The sequence below is a fragment of the Hippichthys cyanospilos genome, chromosome 14 (genome assembly GCF_059441005.1).
Source record: "Hippichthys cyanospilos isolate Australia breed blue-spotted pipefish chromosome 14, RoL_Hcya_1.0, whole genome shotgun sequence".
Taxonomy (NCBI): domain Eukaryota; kingdom Metazoa; phylum Chordata; class Actinopteri; order Syngnathiformes; family Syngnathidae; genus Hippichthys; species Hippichthys cyanospilos.
In genome coordinates, this window is record NC_142382.1 from 888392 (window position 1) to 911924 (window position 23533).

The window sequence follows — 23533 nt, forward strand, 5'->3', positions numbered from 1 at the left end:
CTTCCTTTGTTGTTTTTCTGGGTTAGGGTTTTTGGCAAATCTTTAGCTCAAAAATGTGGGATAACTGCATGATAAAACATCGGGGGTTCAATATGTTCAAAAATCAATCATCATTTCGACACTGATTCCGACACTTTAGCCCCCTGGTGATTTTTGCATGCTTTTCCGTTGATAGCAGACATTATGAAGCCCAAGTTGGGTCCAAATTCCCCTCGTTTTAAATCAACTAACTTCAACGATAATGGCCGCTAGAGGGCGGCAAAGGAAGGATTTTAAGACACCCAAGTGAACGGCTCCAACAAATCATTTCAAAATCGAACCCTAATCCTGCTTCGATACACCAAATTGACACCGTCAACCCTTATCTTGAAACCCTACCCCGACTCTACAGTCCCGAATTGTCCTCATTTAAATGCTGGTATGGTGAAGTCAAATCCTGAAGCCGGAATTTCAAAGTCGAGCCGTGTCTCGCATCCCCAATTTGAAACCCAGTTCTCGTCTTGAAATTTGAAACCCTTTTTAGTTTGAAGCCATAATTTGAAACAAGCCCTAAATGCAACTCTTGCCCCTCTTGAAACCTTCATTGTAAAATGACGGCAGACTCGAAAACCTAGCGGTGACTTCAGCGTGACCCCGACGAGCGCGGGAGTCCAATTAGCTTCTTGTGGCGTTTGCCCACGCGGAACTTGACCCGCTCGATCCTTAGAACTCATGAATTTCAATGCGGGCCCATTTCACGGCGCCGGAAGTCCTCCGGCTAGCTCGGAAACGGACGGATCCCGCAATAAGCGCGCCGCCGTTACAATCAGAAAATATAGCCGGCGAGAAGGTTCAAACGCTTGGTCGCCTTCCCTTTTGTGCGGCAGATGAAAGCGCGGGCTGTCAACCTCGTCTTTTTAATGCCCCCCCCTCAAAAAAAATCCCGTCCGAGATCCAAGACAGAATATTCATGCCAGCAAAAGCATGCGCTCAAGGTTATTCAAGGATAATCGCACCCCCCACCCCAAAAAAAAAGTGTTACCTCCACTTCTTCCTTTCTTCTTCTTCCTTTAACTGCGTGGTGTTTGCATGTTAGCATTGTCATGCTAACGTTGAACAAATATAATGTTTTCGTTTCAAAACATTTCAATGTTAGTACGTAATATGCGAACCTTCAAACATTTTCTTTTTACGACGGTGTTAGCATGTTAGCATTTTGGATGCTAATGTTGGAAAAAGAAAAACTCATCTACTCACATTCTAAATAGGCTAAACCAGGAATTTGAGGGACCTTGACAGATTCTCGTTGACGTTTTGCAGAGGACAGATTGAAAATAGTGTGAGGCGCAGCGTCATGCATCTGCCGCGCGGACGTGCATCTGCACGCACACTCGCGCGTGCGCTCATTTTTCCGCTGCGTTTTTCATGTGGGCAACTTTCTTTTTCAAAAGGCCTCGAAAACAAGCAAATCTATTACTGTAGCGTCTCAACATGCTGCATCATTACTATAATTACACCCAAAAATTACACGGGCGCTATAATTAGCCATACAATGTAGCGCGCGCAAATGTGTGTAATTAGAGTGCGCCGCCCACCTTTGATTTGTGTCTAGAAGCCTTAGCGCGCTAGTGCAATTTGTGGCCCCTGCTGTTGCTGGGTTAAAAGGAAAAAAAAAGCCAGGAGAAGGAGGAGTGCGTACACGCCATACCATAATGACATGATGTGTAATTACACGGGTGACCACACGAGGCGCCGGCCTCGCCGCCGCTTTTTCTTTCAATTTTTTGGGAAATGAAACACGACCTTCACTCGGCAAATACTTGCATACATATCCGCGCTATTATTTTCACGAACATCTTGAGCACCCCGTAAACGCCTAAAGCCATTATTCCTTCTAACCCGAGTCGTGTTAGAGAGACGCGCCGAAAACAGGAAATCCTCTTTTTACGGCCGCACGAAGGCAGCCGCTGGGATGCCTTCGTGCGATTATTGACGTCTAAGATTGGTCGAATGTAAACGCGGAAGGATTGCTTCGCGCAAAGGTTAAAGGGCAAACGTCAGCCAGAAACAAGGAAAAATTTGGAAAAGTTGTACGGGTGCCCTGTTTTTTTTTCTGCCAAGTGGGAAGATTCCTGTCATGTCCCCCCGCCAAACACATGACGCCCGGCGGGGCCGCCATCTTCAGCTATGACATCAGCCGGCGGCGGCGGCTGGAAACTTCCCGCTGGCTCGTCTTGGCCGTTTTGGCCGCCAGGCTCCAGATTCCGCGCGGGTTCAAGCTAAGGCGTTTCGAAGGACAAACCCCTCACTATGTGTGCTCCTTTTTTAAGAAAAAAAAAAAAAAAAAGACAACTATCTTTTTTCATTAGAAATAAAAGCCTTACTATAAATGGTTAAAATCTCGTAAAAAAGCCCTGCTATACATTGTTATTTTTTTAATTGAAAAAAAACGCCTTACAATAAATGGTTAGTCTCGTAAAAAAGCCTTACATTATTTTTTTTTTAATTGAAAAAAAAAAGCCTTACTATACATGGTCTTTTTTCATTAGAAATAAAAGCCTTACTATACATGGTTACTTACTATAAATGGTTAAAATCTCATAAAAATAAAGCCCTGCTATACATTGTTATTTTTTTTAAATGAAAAAAAAAAACGCCTTACTATCAATGGTTAAAGTCTCGTAAAAAAGCCTTATTTTTTTTAATTGAAAAAAAAAAGCCTTCCTATACATGGTCTTTTTTCATTAGAAATAAAAGCCTTACGGTTAAGCCTTATGGTTACTTACTATAAATGGTTAAAATCTCATAAAAATAAAGCCCTGCTATACATTATTTTTTTAAACGAAAAAAAAAACGCCTTACTATAAATGGTTAGTTTCGTAAAAAAGCCTTACATTATTTTTTTAATTGGAAAAAAAAAGCCTTGCTTCTCAGGTAACACGTGATTATGCCTCCTAGTGGGTAGGATCGGCAAATGCACGCTAGTCCCGCCGTCTTGTCGTTATGACGCACGAGGGGCGGGGCGCCGATGACGTAAGGGGGCGGGGCACCGCTGTCAGACCAGCAAAATAATGTTAAGTTGCCCACTTGTGAATAATATAATAATAACAGCGGCGGGATTTTTTTGTTTGAGTCAACTTGGCGTTTTTGTCCTTCAAGTTCCCGCCAAAAATCAAAAGGGGCTGGGTTCTCCGCTAGCCTTGAAAAATAGGACACAAGGACTCCAGTGATATAACAACATCAAAGCCGTTTATTGAAAAGCCGTTTTGTTTTTGTCAACATTTCCAACAAAAGGCCAAATGGTTAGTTCCACTTTTCTATCTTATGGAAAAATAAATTAGGTGTTACAAGCCCGCTGCTAATCGCTTTCATGTGGAATGCCAAACAAAAACAAAAAAGGAGCTCACACAGCTAAAATAAAACTCTGGAAAAAAGTCTAATGTCTCTTATGTACAACAGCAAGCATGTTTCAAACTATAAATTAATCCCATCAAAGATCAAACACTGCGTGAGAAAAACAACAAAAATTCCAGCTCAGTGAGTCAGAGTCAGACAAAAAAAACAAAAAAAACGTCTTTGTTTGTACGCTGAAGAACGCATGAAGAAATGAAAACGAAACAAAAAACGCGGCTGTCAAATATGCTAACGTTAGAATTCAATTTGAGGTCTGATTGTGTATTTCTCACTGAAAAACAGAAACAAGAAGCGCTTTTGCCCGATTCAAGATTCCAAATTTTCACGTACGCAAAAAAGACGGACAAGAAAAAAAAAAAGAAAAGAAAAGAAAGCGCTAACGTACGGTCGTCCGCTTAAAGACGAGGCGACCTTTGTCAAATTGCTGCCGTGCGTCGCCAGCATTCAGCACATTTTTTTCATGATAAATTGTGCTTTTCGTCGTGAATTCTTGCCATCCAATCCACAAAGGGTAAAAAATTGGGCTCTAAAAATGTGCTTTTGATTAAAAATGTGCTGTTGATGAACTTGTAATGAAAAACTTACAAGCTGTCATTTAAAAGTTGGATTTTTCGGAATTGGATTTTGGCGTTTCATACGACATGGCTCGCAATTCAAAAACGCAGTAAGTGACGGTCGTAAAAAAAGACAAAACTCGGCGCCGGCCGCTCAAGAATTTCGGATGACGACAATAATCGTTTATAAAGAAACTACGGGTTTGTTTTTTGTTGTTTCACGATCACCGGCAGAAATAAATAAAAACAAAAACATAAGTCATATTGTCATTTCAGGTTTCTTTTTTTGCTAGCATTCATTCGCATTTTAGACAAATTTTTCAAAATATATTTTGTACATGAGTTGCTAGCATTCAGTTGCATTTCAGGCTAAAAAAAAAAAATCATTCGTACATGAGCAGGCAATTAAAAAAATGACTTATATGCTAGCTGCGGTATTAGCATCAAATCCAAGACTGAATAGTGTACATTTGTTTGACGATACTCGATTTTTTTTCTTTTTTTAAATTTCACGGGGTTAACGTGAAAGCTAGGGGGCGGCGTTGAGTGAGGAGAAACATCTGGCTCTGGAATAAAGGTACAAAAAGTCATTAAAAAAAAAAAAAGTAAACGCAGGTAGCTTGAATAAAGACTCTCACCATAGGGAAAGCTTTGACACAGCATGGAAGAATAAATAAGAAAAACGTCCGTTTCTTCACTTCTTTTTACACAAGTGCCTTCCGTTTTTTTTTTTTGCTTCCAATCAGACAATCAAAAGAAAAATAATAATCATAAAATCTAGGGAAGACTTGTTGATTTCATACTATTATTACTGCTTGCTGCTTTTTAAATACTAAAAGGTAATGATGGACAAACGAAGCTTCGCGAAGCACTTGTGATATTTGTCCGCTCCTCGAGATCGCTTTAGCGATGCAACGGTTCCATTGCGCAGGCATTTTTTTTCCAACCGAGAGCGCCATCTAGAGGAGAAAATAAAAGTGCTTCACGAGGCTTCGTTTACTTGCTCAAATTTGTTTCACTAGCTAGCAGAGAGCTAATACGCCTTCAAGCTTTGAAACCATTTTTTCCCCATCCCATAATGCTCCGCTGCGCGCTTCCGGCGACTTTTAAGACTTCATTTGGCACGTTGACGAAAACATTTACATATGGTACACCCCGATGAAAAGAAAATAACAAGAAACTCAAAGGTTTTTTTTTTTGTTGACTTCATAACGTTCGCGCGCACGCAGGCAAATATTGCTTTTTCTTCCGCTTGTCTACCGAGGTGCAAAGCACGATGGGAATTTGTTTTTGGGAGCCTCTGGGCCAGCAAGACGCGAACGGCGCCTCGGCCGGCCGCGACCCGCCGACGCTTGCTGGCTTCTTTCGCTTGAAAAACCACCCCAAAAAAAAAACCCGTACAGAGCGACGCTAACCGCTAACGAAGGAGGAGCGGCGACACGCCGGAAAGTCCAAATGGGATTAGCGTTAGAGAGAAGAAAGGCCGCTGGAAAACGGGGACAACGCCATGAGGAAAAATGGACAAGTTGCGTAGAAAAGGCGTCAAATCGGGAGAAAATGTACTTCTTTCGTCATTCGTTTACCCTGGAACCATTGAATTTTGGTTGCAAAAAATCATGCCATTTATAACTAAGGCTAACTTTTGAGATTCCGTTTTCCCAGATTTTTTTCGGAACTTTCTGACTCTTGTTCTTCAGAAGATTTTACCAGTCCAAAAATTTTGCTTGCAGACATTTTTTGCAACAAAATTTGGACTGTAAAAATGGGGCAGCTCTCAAATTTGTATTCTTATTTTTTATATTTGACTTTTGTTTGAAATGATTTCCAATATTTTGAGGATTTGTTGTTTTTCGTAAGTCTTTTTGTGACTTTTTCTTGCTGTGACATTTTGAAGCACGTTTTCCTGACGTTTTCCTTTGTTTTTTTCTGGTGGACGGCCATTTTGTTTTGGCCAGCGTGTCCCTGCGAGTATTTGTGGAAAAGCAATGCGAAAAGCTGGCCCGGGCCCCTTTCTTTCTAAATATCTTTCCAAACATTGAGCTTAATAAGGAGTTGCGGGATTTGCGGCGTGTATTTGCAACGGGCTTTTGGAGGGATCGGGCGAGCAAGGCCGGGCGCTCGGAGGACTTTGAGTCCCGCCTTCGGAAGATCGGCCCGTCCCGGTAGGCACAGATTGGTCCCCCCCCCCCCCCCCCCCCACCCCCGTAACAAAAGACTGGCCGTGTATAAAAATAAAACTTTGTGATATATATAAAACAAAAAACTCCTTCAAAACGATCCCGGATCCGGGCGAGGCGACGGCGTCCGGCCGGCGGGTTTCAGGCCCGAACGTCGGCGGGGAGCCGGCGCTCGGGAAGGCAGGGCTCGTCGGGGGGCCCGTCGTGGGCGAAGACCGAGTCGTCGCCCGACGAGCAGGCGCTGTCGCTGTCCGGGCACGCGGGCGAGTACTGCTCCAGCGGGACCGACAGGTCCAGGTACTCCTGCTCCGCAAACGCATCGCCTTCAGCCCGCGCCTATACAGCTACTGTATATACTGCTCTATCTGTGTCCATCTGTCCGCCTCTGTCTCTGTATCTGTCTGAATAGCTAGCTATACCTTTATATATTCATTTCTGAATATCAGTCTCTATCCATCTATGAGGCAAGCTATTTGTCCGTCTATCCGTCTACGTCTCTGTAGCCGTCCGTATCTCTACCGCTGTCAATGTTTGAGTAACTACACCCATAAATATCTATGTCTATTTATCTATCCGTGTCTATATCTATAAGGCTGCCTGCCTGTCTGTCTGTCTGTCTGTCTGTCTATCTATCTATCTATCTATCTATCTATCTATCTATCTATCTATCTATCTATCTATCTATCTATCTATCTATCTATCTATCTAGATCGAGTATTAACAGGCTGTTAGATCTGTCTGTCTGTCTGTCTGTCTGTCTGTCTGTCTATCTATCTATCTGTCTGTCTGTCTGTCTGTGTCTGTCTTTCTGTCTAGATCGAGTATTAACAGGCTGTTAGATCTATCTATCTGTCTGTCTGTCTGTCCGTCTGTCTGTCCGTCTGTCTGTCTGTCTGTCTGTCCGTCTGTCTGTCTGTCTATCTATCTATCTGTCTGTCTGTCTGTCTGTGTCTGTCTTTCTGTCTAGATCGAGTATTAACAGGCTGTTAGATCTATCTATCTGTCTGTCTGTCTGTCCGTCCGTCCGTCCATCCATCTGTCTGCCTAGATCGAGTATTAACAGGCTGTTCGATGTATCTATCAATCAATCTAACGTATGGAATCATATGGTATGGTTGCAGCGTTCCGCTTACGTCGGTGGAGGTCATGGAGAGAAGGCGGTCGTGATCTTCGACGAGCTGGCGGAAGGTGGGCCTCTGCGACGGCACGGCGTGCCAGCACTCGCGCATGATCATGTACCTGGAACGGCGGCGGCGGCGGCGAGCGTCAGCCCGTCAGCTCAGCGCGGCGGCTCGGCCGGCGGCGGGGACTCACAGCTCGTGCGTGCAGTTGGCGGGCTTGTCCATGCGGTGTCCCTCCTTGAGCAGCTTGAAGAGTTCCTCCACGGGGATGCCCGGGTAGGGCGACCCCCCCAGCGTGAAGATCTCCCACAGCAGCACGCCGTAAGACCACCTGCTCGCGGCAAACGCAAAACCACTCATGAACTCCTTCCTTTCAACATTTTTTTTTTCACTTTTTAACGTCAGCATTTCTCTGTGGGTTTTCGACCAAGTTCCTTTGGGGTCTTTGTTTCTTTTAAAATATTTTTTTTTTCATTTCACGGGATCATTTTTCTTAGGGTTTTCTTACAATTGACTTTTTTTCTTATGTTGTCTTGTAAGCATAACTTTTTCCTGTTCCTTAATGGCTTTTTTTAACCTAATATTTCATTTAGATCAATTGATTTTAATGTTACAGTATTTTTACATATTTCAATTCGTAAATGACGTCAACGTTCTTACCATTCTTTGTTTTTTTTTTTGGGATCCGAAAGTGATGTTTTTTGTGTGGCCTTTGCGACCCCTGACCTGTGCGTACCCCCCCCTTTGAACGCGGAGAAAAACACCCCCGAGGCAAGGAATGAGCGCGGCGACCCTCTTATCTTTCCCGCCACGGATTTGGGCAGGAAAAATACTCCCTCTGACGCCGAGTCGGCGGGATTAGGGAACAAACGCGGCGAGGAATGCGCCGGCCGGCGCCGCTCCGGGATTCCCGCGGCCCGCTCGCGCCAGCTCCTGACGCTAATGCGGCCGGGCGGCGGATTTCCATGAGAGCCCGCATCCCCAAACTCACACGTCGCTCTGGTGAGTGTACACCCGGTCGAAGAGAGCCTCCGGCGCCATCCACTTGACGGGGAGACGACCCTGAGCAAAAAAACAAAACAAAAGTCAACGCTATCCGTCGAGCCATCGCTATCTTTTTCTATCCATCTATATGTCCTCACATTGGTGGTCTTTTTGTAGTAGTCTATGTTGTGCACGTCTCTGGCCAGGCCGAAGTCGGCGATCTTCATGACGTTGTCCTCCGTCACCAGGACGTTCCTGGCCGCCAGGTCTCGGTGGATGCACTGCCGCGGGAACGAGGAAGAGGCCGGTTTTTCTCACAGAACTGACACGTTTTTTTGTTATTTTTTCAAAATTCTTTCTTTCTGTTTAAAGCCTGAAACGTGGCAAAAGGGGGCCGTCCATTTGAACCGGGCTTGAACAGATACGCTTTTTCCGCCGCGTTTTTTAACAACTTTTCTAAGAAGACGGGCTAACTTTTTTCCCTGTAAAAGCACGGGACCTAAGGTCGCGCCTTGAGGTACGCCCGCCGGATATTTTCCTATATCCGGCGGGAACTTGCGAGCGCGCGGGGCGGACGGGGACGGACCTTCTGCGAGGCCAGGTACTCCATGCCTCGGGCCACCTGGTAGGCGCAGGACACCAAGTCTTTGAAGGTCAGCTGCTCGTCGGGGATCTTGCAGGTGTCGAAGGAGTAGTCGGTGCCCGGCGGCCGACGCGCCCTCAGGTACTCCCTCAGGTTGCCTTTGGAGGCGTACTCCACCAGAACGTACAGCGGACCTGCGGGAAGCGCTCGCCGTCACCGCCGCTCTCTCGGCGCGCTAAAGCGCGTTGGGCGGCGGGAGGGGGCGGGGCCTCACCGTCTTGCGTGCAGGCCCCCAGCAGGTTGATGATGTTTTTGTGTTTCCCCATCATTTTCATCATCTCCATCTCGGACACCAGGTCGGACAGGTCTTTATCCGTGGCGTCGTCTGGGCCGGGCGGGGACAAAGTCAGACGGCAACGCCTTGGAAATTGTTTGTCTCGACTAACAACTCTTAGTTTGAATTTTATTCTTGACGGCTGTGACTTTTTTCATTCCGTTCGTCATTTTAAAAAGTGCAAATAAGCAAAAAGTGGAGGAAAGACATTTTTACAATACAGTAGTTACGAATGAGTTGAGTGAAGCAAGTTATGCGCAAGCTAGCAATGTTCAGTTTACATTCAAATGTGCGTTTTGCAAAGATTTAGGGAGCGATCAAACCTTTGTATCAGTGTTTGATTAATGCCTGGGTGCCTGGCTGCCTAATCACCCAACTTGGGCTAAATTTGAAAGGCTCAAAACGTTTCAGTTTTTATTGCGCCTCCGTTCACCAGTTGCTGTTGAAAGGACTCGGGGGAAATGCTTGATAAAACGCTGCATTGTCAACCTGTCCGAAATACAATATTTCCAATTTGGAATGGCAATAAATGGGCTCTGGACCTCCCGTTTGCAAGCATTTCCAAGGGACGGCAAAGTTGTCATGTTTTGAAAGTCCTAGTGTTTTTTGTATGCTGACCTTTGAGCATTTTGACGGCGACGGTGAGCGGCTTGTTGGGCTTCTCCCTGTCCACCCCGATGGCCTCGGCCATCACCACCTGGCCGAAGCAGCCCTCGCCCAGCGGCTTCCCCAGGGTCAGCCTGCGAGGGAGGCCGGCCATCAGCGGAGGGGCCCGCACGTCCGCCCGCCCGCCCGCCCGCCCGGCGATAGCTCACCGCGCTCTGGGGAACTCCCACTTGGGGTCGGAGGGCAGCTCCAGCTCGGAGACGTTGGCCAGCGCCGGCCCGTCGCCGGACGACAGCCGGGCGATCCTCACCAGCGGCGTGTTGGAGTTCATGGACGAGTTGGAATCCAAGGACACCTGCTTGGGTGCCAAACGCAAACCGTTATCGGCGCTGAAAGAGCATTTTGCGCGTCTTTTCCAAATAAGAGTCAATGGATTGGAACGCGAAGCGACTTGTTGCTAAAGTGTCTTCTTTAGAAATCAACTGAATGCTTTTAATGCCGTGACGGGAATGTTAGAGATGCCTTTTCAAATGAAAGGCAAATGAACCGGAACATGAAGCCACTAAATTCAGTTCTAGTGGCGACTTTGCAAATGCAATAGGTTTAGGGTCAGGGGAGATGAACAGCACGAGGAACAGTACACTTTTCAAATTGAGAACAAATGAATTGAAAAACAAAGCGACTTTTTTGCTCAATCCTGTTCTAGTGGCTCTAATGCCCTAACAGGAACTATACGGGTGACTTTTCAAATTAAGAGCAAATAAATTGGAGCATGAAGCAAGGTTTTACTAAACTGTCTTCTAAGAGCTCCTTTTCAAATCATTTGAATGACTTTTTAATGCCGGAAAGGAATAATATACTTTTCAAAATGAGAGCAAATGAATATGAACACGAAGCAACTACACTGTGTTGTAGTGGATCCTCTGCGAACCTTGCATGCCTTTATTTTGTTCAACTTTACTGTATACGGATGCCCGCCGCCATCAGTGATGCTATTTTCCATCACGCAGAGTCCGACAAGCGGACTAAACCGCGCAAAAACAGAGCGGGTTTCTTTTCAATTGAAGAGCAAATGAACTGGAACATGAAGCAACTTTTTGCTAATTTGGGTTGGAGCGACTCCTTTGCCAAACGTCGAGTTCCGATACGGACGCGGGTTGTCATCGGCGCCGCCGTTTTTCGACAGACAAGGCAGACATAAAACGGACGCCGCGACGCCACGTCTCTTCTGGAGATTGCGGAAAAACGACGACGGGGGCGCTTTCGCGTCCCGGAGGCGACAAAACGACAAGAAAGACGTGGCCGCGGACCGTGAAGAGAGAAGAAAAAAAAAGTCCGGGTCCAGATTCGCCCCGCCTGAAAAGTAATATGTGCTAGAAAATGCCAGGAGCTTTGCGAGAGATTTAGCCGCTTATGAAAAAAAACAGAAGGGGAGAATTCGGCGGGAGATTAGCGGGACAAAAAGACGGCCGAGATTACGCAAGAATGCAATAAAAGCTTTGCCATATAAGAGAGAAAGAAGTCTGAGCATTTTCCGGCTTCGGCGGGCAAGGGAGTCGCTTTCGCTCGGAGGCCGGCGCTCCCGACGCCCTCCGCTCCCGACGGCCTCCGCTCCCGACGCCCTCCGCTCCCGACGGCCTCCGCTCCCGACGCCCTCCGCTCCCGACGCCCTCCGCTCCCGACGGCCTCCGCTCCCGACGCCCTCCGCTCCCGACGCCCTCCGCTCCCGACGGCCTCCGCTCCCGACGCCCTCCGCTCCCGACGGCCTCCGCTCCCTTGCTTTGGCTTTCCCGCAGCCTTTCCGCCAGAAGACCAAAAACAAAACAAAGGGCGAAAGCGAGCGGGCGCAACGGGACCCGGCGCAAGTGGCCAAGACGCAATTCTTAGCGAAGCGCTTAACTCGGCCGGGCGAGCCGCTCGGTTACCGGACGAGGGAGCGACTCGCGGACTGACCCGACCCCCCGACTAACTCCTCGACCGGGCGGGCGGCCGGCGGGCGCAGCGAGTATTTGAGCGAGCGACTAGGGAACCCACTCGACGGAACGAGTAAACGCCGAGTTGCGCTCCGAGCGAGCCGGACTCAACGACTATTTAACGGGCTTGCTCTCGGGCTAAGCGGGTCTCCGACCCAAGTAATCGGGCGAGCGGCCCATCCCATAGTCGTAAGCGACCGAGGGAAAAACTCCGGGCTCTCGGAGGGGACGGGGGGCGGGGCTTGCAAATCTCGTATCTACTTTCTGTTACCTGTCTCTTGAGCGGGAACTTGGAGAGCTTCTGCACGGGCGGCTCGGGCAGCGTCTTGTGCGAGCTCATGCGCATGCGGCACAGCGCGGCGATGACCACGGCCAGGATGAAGAGCACGCAGCCCGTCACGTAGATCAGGACGTCGGCGTAGTAGTCCTCCTTCTCCGGGCCGGCTGCTCGGCGACAGCCCCCGAAAGTCAAAAAGCGCCTGGCCGCCTTTTGCCGCCCGGCCGTTCGCTAACCCCACACGTCCACGCACGGAGCCGTTTCCGTTCCACTTTGAGAAATGAATCCCTTTACCGACGGAGAATTTGACGACAAAATATACCTACGCTCCTTTTAGGACGGAAAAAATGTCAATTTGTTGGTAATTCGCCTATTATTTCACCAATTTGCAATTTTTGCCCTCTTTTACCGTCGAACCGGTTACTTAAAGTTACTCAATAAAGGAGTACAGGTTATTCGCTTACATGTCAACATAATTCAGTATTTATTCCCTGGATTTAAGATTTGAGTGATGGTACTTCATCAATTTAATGAATCAACTTATGGACACATAAAAAGCAGATGTTCAATACTTTTATGACACCATTTAATTTGAGTGTAATCAGAAGTATTTGATCCCATCGTTTTGCCAATCGTGAATGAATTTAATAGTGATAATGAATAATATTTGTAAAAAATGAATTGGTATGGGGTAGGGGCCGATACCTGTCCTTATTCCGAGGTATGGGACATCTGGCGGTTTTCCGCTAGCCAGAAGCGCACATTGGCGTAAGCCTGCTTTGTCCAAAAGTGATCAGCGGGAACGGCGACGATTCGGCGACTGGCGCCGCTAACGTTGGAGCCGCCGCGTATTGCTAGCAGCGGGCGGCGTATAATAACTACGACGTCAGCGTAAAGACGCGTGCGCTTCCGCTTGGCGCGCTATTCCTTCGCGGCGTGACAAAATGGGGTTAGTTCTCGGGGACGACGGCCGAAAAATAACCACGAAAAACGCCAGCCGGCAGACAGAGCGGGAGCGACGGCGGCGCCTTGTACCTGGAAGCACCGTCAGCCACGCCGAGTGGTGAGCAAAGCCGATAGAGTTCCCCGCCAGGCAAGTGTACTCGCCGGCGTCCTCGAAAGACACGTTGGACACCAGCAGAACCTCCAGCTCGTTGTCCGTGGTGTTAATACCCGCCGCCTGGGGGGAAGGGGGCGGGAAGCCACCCAGCCGGGAAGGAAGGAAGAAGGAAGGAAGGGGCGGCGTCAGGGAAGCGCCAAAAGACCCGCAAGCAGCACCGCCACCAAGAAAAACGGACAGACACCCGAGCGCAGGGCGAGACACCCGAGCGCAAGGCCAGACACCCGAGCGCAAGGCCGAGACACCCGAGCGCAAGGCCAGACACCCGAGCGCAAGGCCGAGACACCCGAGCGCAAGGCCAGACACCCGAGCGCAAGGCCAGACACCCGAGCGCAAGGCCAGACACCCGAGCGCAAGGCCAGACACCCGAGCGCAAGGCGAGACACCCGAGCGCAAGCCTCACCGCACCGCCGCCACGCAAACCTTTCAGCGCCTTCCCCCGAAAGCAAAAGTTCATCCGTTTTGCGCCAGACTTCTCCAGGCCGACAGCTTCTTCTTCACACCGGATTTCGCACAAAAACGAAGCAGGATGGGATTCGGGGGGCCAAATTTCAGACCAAAGTGATTTTGTCCGCTTTGATCGAATTCGAGACTTTTTTTTTCAAATTTGGGCAATATTACGATGGTTAGCTCAAATTGCACATTTTGCCGTTCCGCCGATGAATCTTTTGTTGCGAGGGCTTTGCGACGGCGAAATAGGGGAGGCGTTTGCGTCCTCCGCAGAGACCCAGCGTCCCAAGAGGAAAGGAGACACGCAGATGTCTTTTTTTTTTTGTGCTTTTTGCTGTTACCTGCTTGGCGAATTTTGAGCCAGAAGGCGTTTTGCGACCTGCCTACAAAGTTAGTGGCGCGGCACCAGTACTTGCCGGCGTCCGGCTCTGTCACGTTGGACAGTTTGAGCGTATGGCGCGCCTCCGCCGACAAGCTCACAGCGCTCTGCGAATGACATGATCGGGGAAGCGTTCAGGGACGCGCCTGCAAAAATGCTCAAAGGAGGCACGCCTGCACCGGGGACGCCGTTGAGGGACCGTAGGACCAAAATTCCGTCTCAAAGACGGAAATGGAAGACTCCGCATTTTTTTGAGGAAATGGAACTTTGCTTCATTTTAAGGCGACGTTTCTAAATTTATCGAGGAGAATTTGGCCAAAATTCTCAAAGGCTACTTTGATGGTTGTTTTTCAGACATTCTTTCAGACTGATCTGATCAAATTTTGGAGTCTCAATAAACATGGAAGACTTTGTCAAATGAGACGGGTAGGAAACTCATTTCAACCATCTAAAGAGTGATTTTAACCGCTGGGGGAAATTTGGAGCCAACCCGGGCTTTTAGATGTTATTGATGTGTTATTTCAAAGGAAAAGCATACAAAAAAAAAACACTTGGAGGCTAAAATATTGCATAGATTGTCAAAAAGTGTCAACGTTCAATATGCCGTCCCCTCTAAAAGCTTGCAAAAGGGAGTGAAGAGCTACACCATATAGGTGTCAAATTTAGCCCATGTCAGGCTCATTTACTGCCATTTAAAATGCGAAATACTGTCAATTTTGGACATATTGAACAGCTTTCAGGGCTACCGACTTTAAGACGTTTGCCAAGGTCGGTTCGAAATGCGGCGAGAAGGTGCAGGTGTACCTCGTGTTCTTGTTCAAGCGCAAGGACAAAAGGGTCAACCCTTGCAAAATCAAAGTCCTTACATTTGTGGAGACATGAATCTGTGATAGAAAAAAAAAAATCATGACTAGCAGAGAGGGGGTGCAGAATGTGAATTTGCTGCAGACGCGGTTGGTTGGATTTCTTTTTTTTTCTTTCCAGCCATCAAAGAAGGATACGCCAAGCCTCCGCCTCCTCCCCTTTTCACCCCCCGCCCACTTAAATATACGCTACACGCCACACGCGACATGACGGCTCAATGAATGAACTGAGAACTGGCTAAATACTGTTTCAATTATGCGGCCGTCCAAAATAGAGCGCGGAGCCGCGGTTTGGGCTGCGTCCCTCCTACTCTCGCTCCTCGCCATCTTTTCTTCCCTCTCGGCCGTGGCTACTTTCTTTTTCTTTTTTTTTTGTGCTGGATATTATGATACGCTTGCACACCATACAGCTGCAGAACATGTTGACAGCTGTGTGAGCGGGCAATCAAAAGACTTTTTTTTTTTTTGCCCCCAAAACAGAACCGAAAGCGCTCTTTTTGTCACGGGCGCATAAGTTGATCTTTTAACGGTTAGATTGGCGAGTTTGACCATGTCGTCGAATGTTAACGACCGTACTGGCACAGCCTACGGCGACGTAACCAAATGTGGTTTGACGTAAGCTAGCTTAACGTTACCTAGCGTGACGTGGATGGATTTAAACTAGCGTGGCCTAGCCTACCAGGCTAATCAAAGGTCATTTGACGTCACTTAAATATTAAACACAAAGTAGCCTTACTTGAACTTTATATGATACGAGCTAATGTAAAAGACCGCAATATAACATAATGTTGCCAACTTAAACGTAACGTATTAATATTTGGCCGTAGCTGAACAAAAGTGGAGTAAGTTCCACTTAGCAAGACGCAATTTGCTGGACATGTCTACCAGACGTAAATATCCCCAAAAGACCACGGACGCAAGACGCGCGCCGTTTGGTTTTGAAGAGACGGAGCACAAAGTGAGCCAATTCATATTTCGTTCCAGCAACAAAATATTGGCCTTTGCGCTATGTAATACTTTGGATGTATTTTCTTGTTGGTCGGCTAGCACGCCGAGATGAAAGCCGCGTAAATCTTTGGAAAAACAAACAGCTTTTTGCTCCTCTGTCACACTTTTTGGGTCTGTGCTGACTCTGCCCTTCCTCGCGACGCTCATTTTTTCCAGGGCTGCCCCCCCCCCCCCCCCCCCAAAAAAAAAAAAACACGCGACGTAGGACATCTGACGGCAGCGGCGGTTAGCACGGGCCGCCTCTCCGCCTGCGCTGCCGCCACCGCAGCAGTTAACTTAGTCTAAACCAGATGTTTGTTTAATTCCCTCGCTCGGCGGCCACCTTGAAAAAAAAAACGGGGAGGTGGACTGGGAAAGTGTGGGAGTCTATATAAAAAGAAAAACACGCCCCCCCAGAAGGCTTTTAGGGTGTTGTCCTCTGTGACTATTCTGGGAGAACGCTTCCAAGCGTCCGCCGCTTCAACATAAACCAGACTGGACTTGACCTGAACTTTTTTTTGGGGGGGGGGGGGGGGGGGGGTTAGGGGTAAGCAGCCCCTGGGGCCGCTTTGACTTGGCCGCGTGAAATTCAGTTGCTATATTTATCATGGCAGACATACAAAAAAACCTGAAGAAGCTCCATCTGAAAAGACACGGGAGGACGGCCGTTTTGGTTTGAAGGTGCTGTTTGGCGTCTGGCGAGGTTGACGGGAAAACGCCGTCCTCCGAAACACTTCCACTCAGCCACGTGAATTTCGGTGAGCGTGTCTATCTTGAGTAGACGCCCAAAAAAGTCTCGAGAAGCAAAACCGAAAAGTGGGCGGTTTTGGTCCAAAACCGCCATTTTGCCTCAGTAGCACCCTTTATAATTGCGCCCAAAAAATCAGCCCCCAAAACCAATTTGTGTTGGCAACGTGAAATTTGGTAGGCGGGTCCATCGTTAGTAGATGAGCATAAATGTTTCAAGGTCACGCCCAAAAAGACACAGGAAGACGGCCGTTTTGGTTCAGAGCCGCCATTTTGCCTCAGCGGCGCCACCCAAAATATCCAGCCGCTAAAAGCGGTTTCCGTTATAATTGGGTAGGCAGTTCCATCGCCCGAGAACCTTCCAAGGGCTGGCGCCCGAAAAACCCCGCTGGAAGCCGGCCATTTGTGTTTGAGGCCTCTGTATGAAACTTGAGGAAAAGCGGAAAGCGGCGGCCCTCGGCCACGTGACCTTCGGTGGGCGGGCGTGGCAAAAAGTCTCAAAATCGGTCGGGCTCATTCCGACGCGAACGGCCGTCTTCCTCACCCGACCGATTTTGCCGGGCGCGCGCGTCCCGGGCGGGGCCGCGACAAAAGTCTGGGCTCGCGAGCGGGGGCCCACCTTGAGTATCTTGACGTAGGGCCCGCCGTCGGGGTCGAAGCGGCTGCCGTTGACCTCGATGTGCTTGAGCCACTGGATGTGCGGCTGGGCGTCGCTGTAGACCTTGCAGTGGAACTCCACGTCGCTGCCCACCACCGCCGACTGGTTGGCCGGCAGCCCCGCCTGCAGGATGGGCCTGTGCGGCGAGCGCTCTGCGCGTAGAGCGGGGACCGTTAGCCCGTCTCCGAACGGCGAGCCCGAGCGCTCGGGTCTTCGGTTTGGGAACGTGACGTTCCTCGCCGCCTTTTTCTCCGATTTACACTTTGTTCTTTTTCTCATTCGCGAGCGGGAGAACAATCCGTACCCAGCACGTCCAGCTGGTAGGTGTGCGCGATGGTTCCGTGCTTGTTGCGCACCACGCAAGTGTAGTTGCCGCGATCCGACGGCACGGCGCTCTCCATCACCAAACTCCACTGCTGGTGCCTCAGCTGCGCAAAACAAAGCGGAAAGCGAGCGGCGTCGTTAAAGGAGATTACGCGCGGCTGTCAGTCGGGGAATCGTCTTGTCGCATCGGCGCAAGAGGGGTGATGACCGCCGGGCCGGGTCTCGGGAGGGTCCCGTGGCTCCGGAGGTAAGTGGGGGGTAAACGAGGGGGTAAGTGAGATTTCGGGAGGGTTTGTGCACTTATCTTTTCCTTTTCAAATTAAGAGCAAATCGATTGGAGCATCAAACGACGTTTCGTATTTGGTGCTTTTTTTTTCCCTCGTGGAGAAACTACGGACGGAAAAGCCAAGGCTAAAATCTCGTTTTGTCTGCTTTTTTCTGTGAATTTTTCTGACTCGGCAGTTCCAGGAGCCCTCAAAACATTGCATGCCTTTGTTAAATTTGATATGGCTGCGCATTATCACATTGCGCCGACACGAGTTCTCATCAGGCGATTCAGAAATAAAACAAATGATTTTTACACGTCGTATCCTCCTGAGAATACAATCCGCCTAGAGAAACAACTACAAATGTAGTTTCAAAGTCAAAAACAAAAACATAAGACCACTGCACTCTGTTTTAACTCATTTTTTTAAAATGAAAAACTAACTATCTAGCTATCTGAGGGCGTGATTGCGTTCTGCGTGAAAGGTAGCCAGGCCCCCCGGGACCACGGGAAACACTCGGCGGCCATTTGGCGTTTGCTAACGAGCCTCCGTTAGCTGAAGTATAAAGCGAGCCAAGACGCTAAGCGCCCCCTTCGCCGAGCTCCCGACTCAGCCCACGCGCTAAACGCGCCCTTCCGAGGTCCCGGTTGGGAAAACGACTTTGGATTCCAGCGGGCCCGGCTGATGAAATCCAAGCGGCGGATTAGCGTGCCGCTAACGCGGGGACGCAAACTTTGGGGCTGGAGTGCCGGCGACAGGTGCGAGTGGGAGGACGCGATAGGGGGGGGGGGGGCGGACAACTGCTGACGGCCCGCCGGGAGCAGATGTTGGAGATCTCCGTAAACCGTTAATAGCCGCGGGATCTCCTTACGTTAACTCTTGGAAGGGCCACGCCGACGCTTTCGCCGCCGCTCCGACCCGACTCGTCACATTCAAAACGCAACGAAAAGCAGCGAGCCAAAAGCAGCGAGCCAAAAGCTCCCGGTTTGAAAAAGTTGCCAGAAGCCAAGCTTGGGAACAAAAAAAAAAGGGAAATGAGTCATTTTGGTTTTAGGTGACCATTTTATGATCTGAGATTTGTCAGAGGTCCCTAAAATTCACCTAATTACTTTTGGGGGGAAAATTCAGCATCTTAACCAACTGTGACTGAGCAAAAAAGACAAAAAAACGCTGACCGTTCTCCGCGTCCTTCAACGTCTTCCGGAAAAAAAAATGCGGATGCATAACACAAGCCCAGCCACTTCTGTAGCTTCTATCCTATGCCCCTTATAATGCGGTGCGCCCTACGTATGAGAAGGCTTTTAAAATCCGCCTTATAATCCGCTGCGCCCTATAGCGGAGAAAATACACTATTTGGCCACGCTTTCTCCGCGGTGACAGACTGACAAAACTTTTGTCATACGGCGTAAAATCGACCAAAGCCCAGTCGGGTCCACGGGGTCAGAGTTCGAGCAAACGTTTTGCGCGTGACCAATGGCGTACGTTTGAAGCCAAAAGTCCGATTGGCGGCCGGCGGCGCGCGGGAACCATGAGAAAAGCGAGGCGGGCAGCTGGCGCCTGTCAACGGCGCGCTACGGGGACGGCGCTCCGGTTTCAACGCCGCGTTATTTATTTTGGTGGTCCTCGGAGCCCGGGGGGGGGATTCTACGGAGGGCGGGCGGCCCGCCGGGGGCCTTCCTGACCTTTTAGAAGCGAGGGTTCAAAAACGCCAGCGGCGAACCGGCGGCCCGGACAGACGAACAGGAAAAAAACTCTAAAAACTTTAATTATTTTTATTCGACTTTAAAAGCATTTTTGCCATCTGCCGGATCACTCTGGTCGGTGTTACCATTCGGTATTTTCGACTTATAATGGGGGATTGTGGGAAAACGGTAAATATTTGGAAGGCCCTCCACATGAATATTGGTTGGAATCGGAATTGAGTTGAATTATAAAAATATGGATGACTATTACACAAAACCAGAAGGAAAGAATAAAAGGCGCCCCAACCGCAACGACGAGTCTACTTTCCGTCACCAAATCGTCATACGAACCCCCGTTCACATGCCGGAGCTCGGACTCGCCCTGATAAAATGGGGGGCTGACCTTGAAGCCGCCCATGCGCTGCTCCTCCTTGAACTCCTTGCCGTTCTTCAGCCAATGGATGGTGGGCGCGGGGTTCCCCGACGCCGCGCAGCGGAACTTGACCGTGTTGGCCGCCGGCACCGCCAGGAGCTTCTTGTCCATCCGGTCCGGCCTGGTCCAGTATGGTGCTTCTGTATGCAGGAAAACAAACTTTTTTCAAATAAGTGCGTAATACTACTAGATGAACATTTTTCATAAATATATTTGTTCAATAATATTTTGAGTAAAAAGTCATGTTTTATTTGATAAAGGTGTCACCGCATCATGAAAAAATGTATTTTTTTTAAATGAAAAAATAATAGGATAAACAGATTTAAGTTAAGATATAAATAGTCTACAGGGCCCCATTTAAATTGCAAAGTATAAAAATAAGGCCATATTTCTTAATACATATATGTGTGTGTATAGCTCATCATCTGTTTTTTCAAGCTCGTCTGCCAGAAAACAAATGACAAGTTACAACGTGCAAGCTTAACAAAATAAACTTGAAAAGTCACCAGAACAGATGCAGCATCATGTTCCAATGGATTTGCTCTCAATTGGAAAAGAGACCCGTACCGCTTACAGAACTTGTGGACGCTTGCAGAAATCTGCGGAACAGCTTTTTTGCGCCGTATTTTGGTCATTTGAACAGGTGCACTTCAAAACGAAAACATCAATTCAAAGATTGAATTGAAGACCCAAAGGTGCGGGCCCTCCCATGCAAAGGGAACGTCTTAATGTCACTTCAATGAGCCAAACACACACGCGCGCAGACGAGGACTGCAGGATGGGGGCGGGGTGGGGCGGGCGGGGGATCCCCCCCCCAAAAAAAGAAAGGACGCTGCCGCTTAGGTAGTGTGACGGCTCTTTCTCCCATGCGCTCCAACAATCGTGCCATTCAGCACGCTGCCAAGGTGATTTATTGACTTGTTCTCACACTCGGCCGCGCAACCGTGACAGCCCCCCCCCCCATTCCCCCCCACGTTTGCGCGTTTCATAGCGCGGGGCGACAAAAGGCGAGGAGCCGCTTGAGCCCCATCAGATGTCTCTTTGACTTTTCTACAAGGACTGAGAGGAGATCATTAGCATGTCAAAGCGTGCGCGCATTGGAAATAATGCTGAGCGTCCAGCAGCAGGCCGTGCGTGGGTGGCGTTCCTCTTCTTCCTCTTCCTCTTCTTCTTCATCTGACGCAGATGCCAGCGCCAAAAGGTGCAGGACACACCTGGACTTCGGGACGGCATCTTTAAATACCGCAGTGTCATGCAAATGACATGGAAGGTTTTTGAGAAAAGGGAATCTTTTTCAAAGCCGCTTCCATTTGCAACACCTTCAAAGAGAATTAGCCGCCGGCTTTGATGATTTTTGGAGCGGGCGAGGAGCCCACCTTTCCTTGGCGCTTTTTCCAGTCTCCTGATGTGCGGTCAGCTATCTTGGGCCTCCCTTCAAATTTCTTCTTATTCTTGACCAGACCGCCCCGGCAATATTTTGCTGTCGCCGGTGGCTCAACTAATTCATCGCTACTGTATTTACTCCACATAAATACTAATGCGCACATGGCTAATTAATATGCTAATTTATTCACGTGGGGCTGACGGTCCTTCTATTTTCGCAATCATCGAGTCCTGGGCCAAGTTGAAAGGATGAAGGCAAATGTCTGGTTCAGACAAAGTAGAACACTTAAAATACCACAAATCAGAAGGAAGACAAGTAGCCTTTTCTCACGAGGAGAGCAGAGAGGGACCTGCACCTTCTCAGATCTCCAACCGCCCTGGTTCCATTTTCCAGCCATTATGGCAGCAAGTTCACAATCAGCTTGTGATCGTGGGGGATGTGTATACAAGTCCCTACACTACCAGTCCATGTATTCACTGCTATCTCTGGCAAGAGAGCCCGCACCGTTCCATCCTGGGATTTGGTCGTCACACCTGTGATTTGGTCATCATGCGTATGATTCATTCTGACTTCTAAGGTGAAGTTGGAGTTTCTTTTGTTTTTTTTCATCTTCGCCGGCCCTAAGCCTTAGTCCCGTCCTTGACAGTATTATGCTGCAACGGCGGAATGGGATGCGGAGACGCCCTGTCGCAACCGTAAAACACTCTCTCATCCCGCGTGGAAACTGAAGACGCGACCCGACCGTCAAGCTTTCAGCCGCTAACGACGTTTTTGTGTCACACGAGCCGCAAGTGCCAAAACAACTTTGTGTACTTCCTGTATTTGGAGCGTACTTTTAGAGTACCCGGGGTATATTTTTAGTCGGCCGGCCGGCCGGCCGCTGGGATTTCCTCAGCGGTCAGCTAACCCCGCGCACGCTGACAGGTGGACGTGACGAGGCGCCGCGACCCGGACGGCGCATACCGCCGCGGGGCTATCGGCGTCCCCCCGGGGGGTGGGGCGGGGGGTGCGCGGAACGCCGCCCCCGCTCTGAGGAAATACCATCCCGCCAATTAGACACGGGATGAAGTTTCTGTGCACGCCTGAGCGGACGCAGAACAGGACAGAGTGACATTCAAATATCAGCTGCTCATCTGTTACTCCCAGCCCAGCCATTGGCTATTTAGGGGGTGTCGGGGGGCGGGGGTGCGCTAACACCGTCGGGATGTAAAGTTTGGGAGATGTTGATCATTTTCTGGGGAGGTTGGATGTTCAAACACTGCCAGGATATTGAAGGGATTGTTGCCTGCTGTGAAAATACTGAAACGATTTAGGGGGTGCGCCTACTTTGCTGAGGGGGCTTCGTGACTATATTTGCAGGGTGTGAGGGGGTGCGCTCACTATAGTTGTCAAAATATCCAAGTGTTATCTCTGTTGGAAGGTTGAAGGGGGTGCATGACTTGAATTGGGAAATTTTAACTACATTTACAGGGTGTACGAGGGGGTGCGTGAATTTATTTTGGGAAATGTCTACATTTTTAGGGCGAGTGAATTGGAGAGGGGGTGCGCCTTGTATGTGAGCATGTTGGAAAGGGGAGCATGACTTATGTCTGGCAAATGTTTGCGTTTTTTGAAGGGTGTATGTGTGTGGCAAAGGTGGCACGCCAGCTTGAAAATTTGCGCCAGCTGTCGGGATATTTGTGGCGCGTGGCTCAAAATGTTTGGAAATTTTGGTGGAAGGGAGAAAAGACAATTTCGCAAAGGCTTGCTTCATGTTCCAATTATTTAGCTCTTGTTTTGAAAAGTTTTTTTAGGGTTAGGTTGGGGATGTCGCGGGGGGTGCGCTTGGGCCATGCTGTTGTTGTGAGGAAAACAGAAAGTTCCCAGTGTAATTAAAGCTAAGGGTAATGAGCGTGAAGCGTGCGGCTTGACACGGCAGGCGGCGGCGCGGTCAAAAGGGGGTGCGCGGAGCATAATTGCCTAATTGTGTCATTTGCCCTGGCCGACGCCTGCCACGCACGCGTACGCACGGGGTGATGGGAGCGCAGATTGCGCCCTTTGAAGGCGCGCGGTAGAAAAACGTTAGCGTAGCGAGCGAAGGGCTCTCTGCTTGGCTGCCAGCGTAAACAAGAGCGCGCAGATTAGCCCCTGCTCGCATTCCTGCGCGCGCACGCGCACCCCTTGCGCGCCAACACATTGGCTCGCTTTTACACATACGCAATTCGCAAATGCGGTACAGTACACACCGGGGGTATCCAA

General features: G+C 49.2%; 1 protein-coding gene across 4 annotated transcripts in view; it reads right to left on the reverse strand.

The window, feature by feature from the left end:
* Positions 1-6162: 6162 nt before the first annotated feature.
* fgfr3 (fibroblast growth factor receptor 3) overlaps positions 6163-23533 on the reverse strand; it is a 35655-nt gene continuing 18284 nt past the window's right edge. For 2 of the 4 annotated variants that reach the window (XM_088432653.1, XM_088432650.1), the window contains exons 5-18: positions 19882-20051; positions 17511-17634; positions 17168-17358; positions 13038-13182; positions 11997-12169; positions 9962-10110; positions 9765-9886; positions 9087-9197; positions 8816-9006; positions 8388-8510; positions 8237-8307; positions 7439-7576; positions 7258-7363; positions 6163-6427 (exon numbers count right to left, since the gene is read on the reverse strand). In XM_088432653.1, coding sequence (XP_088288779.1) covers positions 6266-6427; positions 7258-7363; positions 7439-7576; positions 8237-8307; positions 8388-8510; positions 8816-9006; positions 9087-9197; positions 9765-9886; positions 9962-10110; positions 11997-12169; positions 13038-13182; positions 17168-17358; positions 17511-17634; positions 19882-20051 — 1976 coding nt within the window. In that variant the 3' untranslated portion in view covers positions 6163-6265. Of the gene's footprint in view, positions 6428-7257; positions 7364-7438; positions 7577-8236; positions 8308-8387; positions 8511-8815; positions 9007-9086; positions 9198-9764; positions 9887-9961; positions 10111-11996; positions 12170-13037; positions 13183-13913; positions 14059-17167; positions 17359-17510; positions 17635-19881; positions 20052-23533 lie in introns of all 4 variants that reach the window. The other 2 variants (XM_088432652.1, XM_088432651.1) reach the window with 2 other exon arrangements.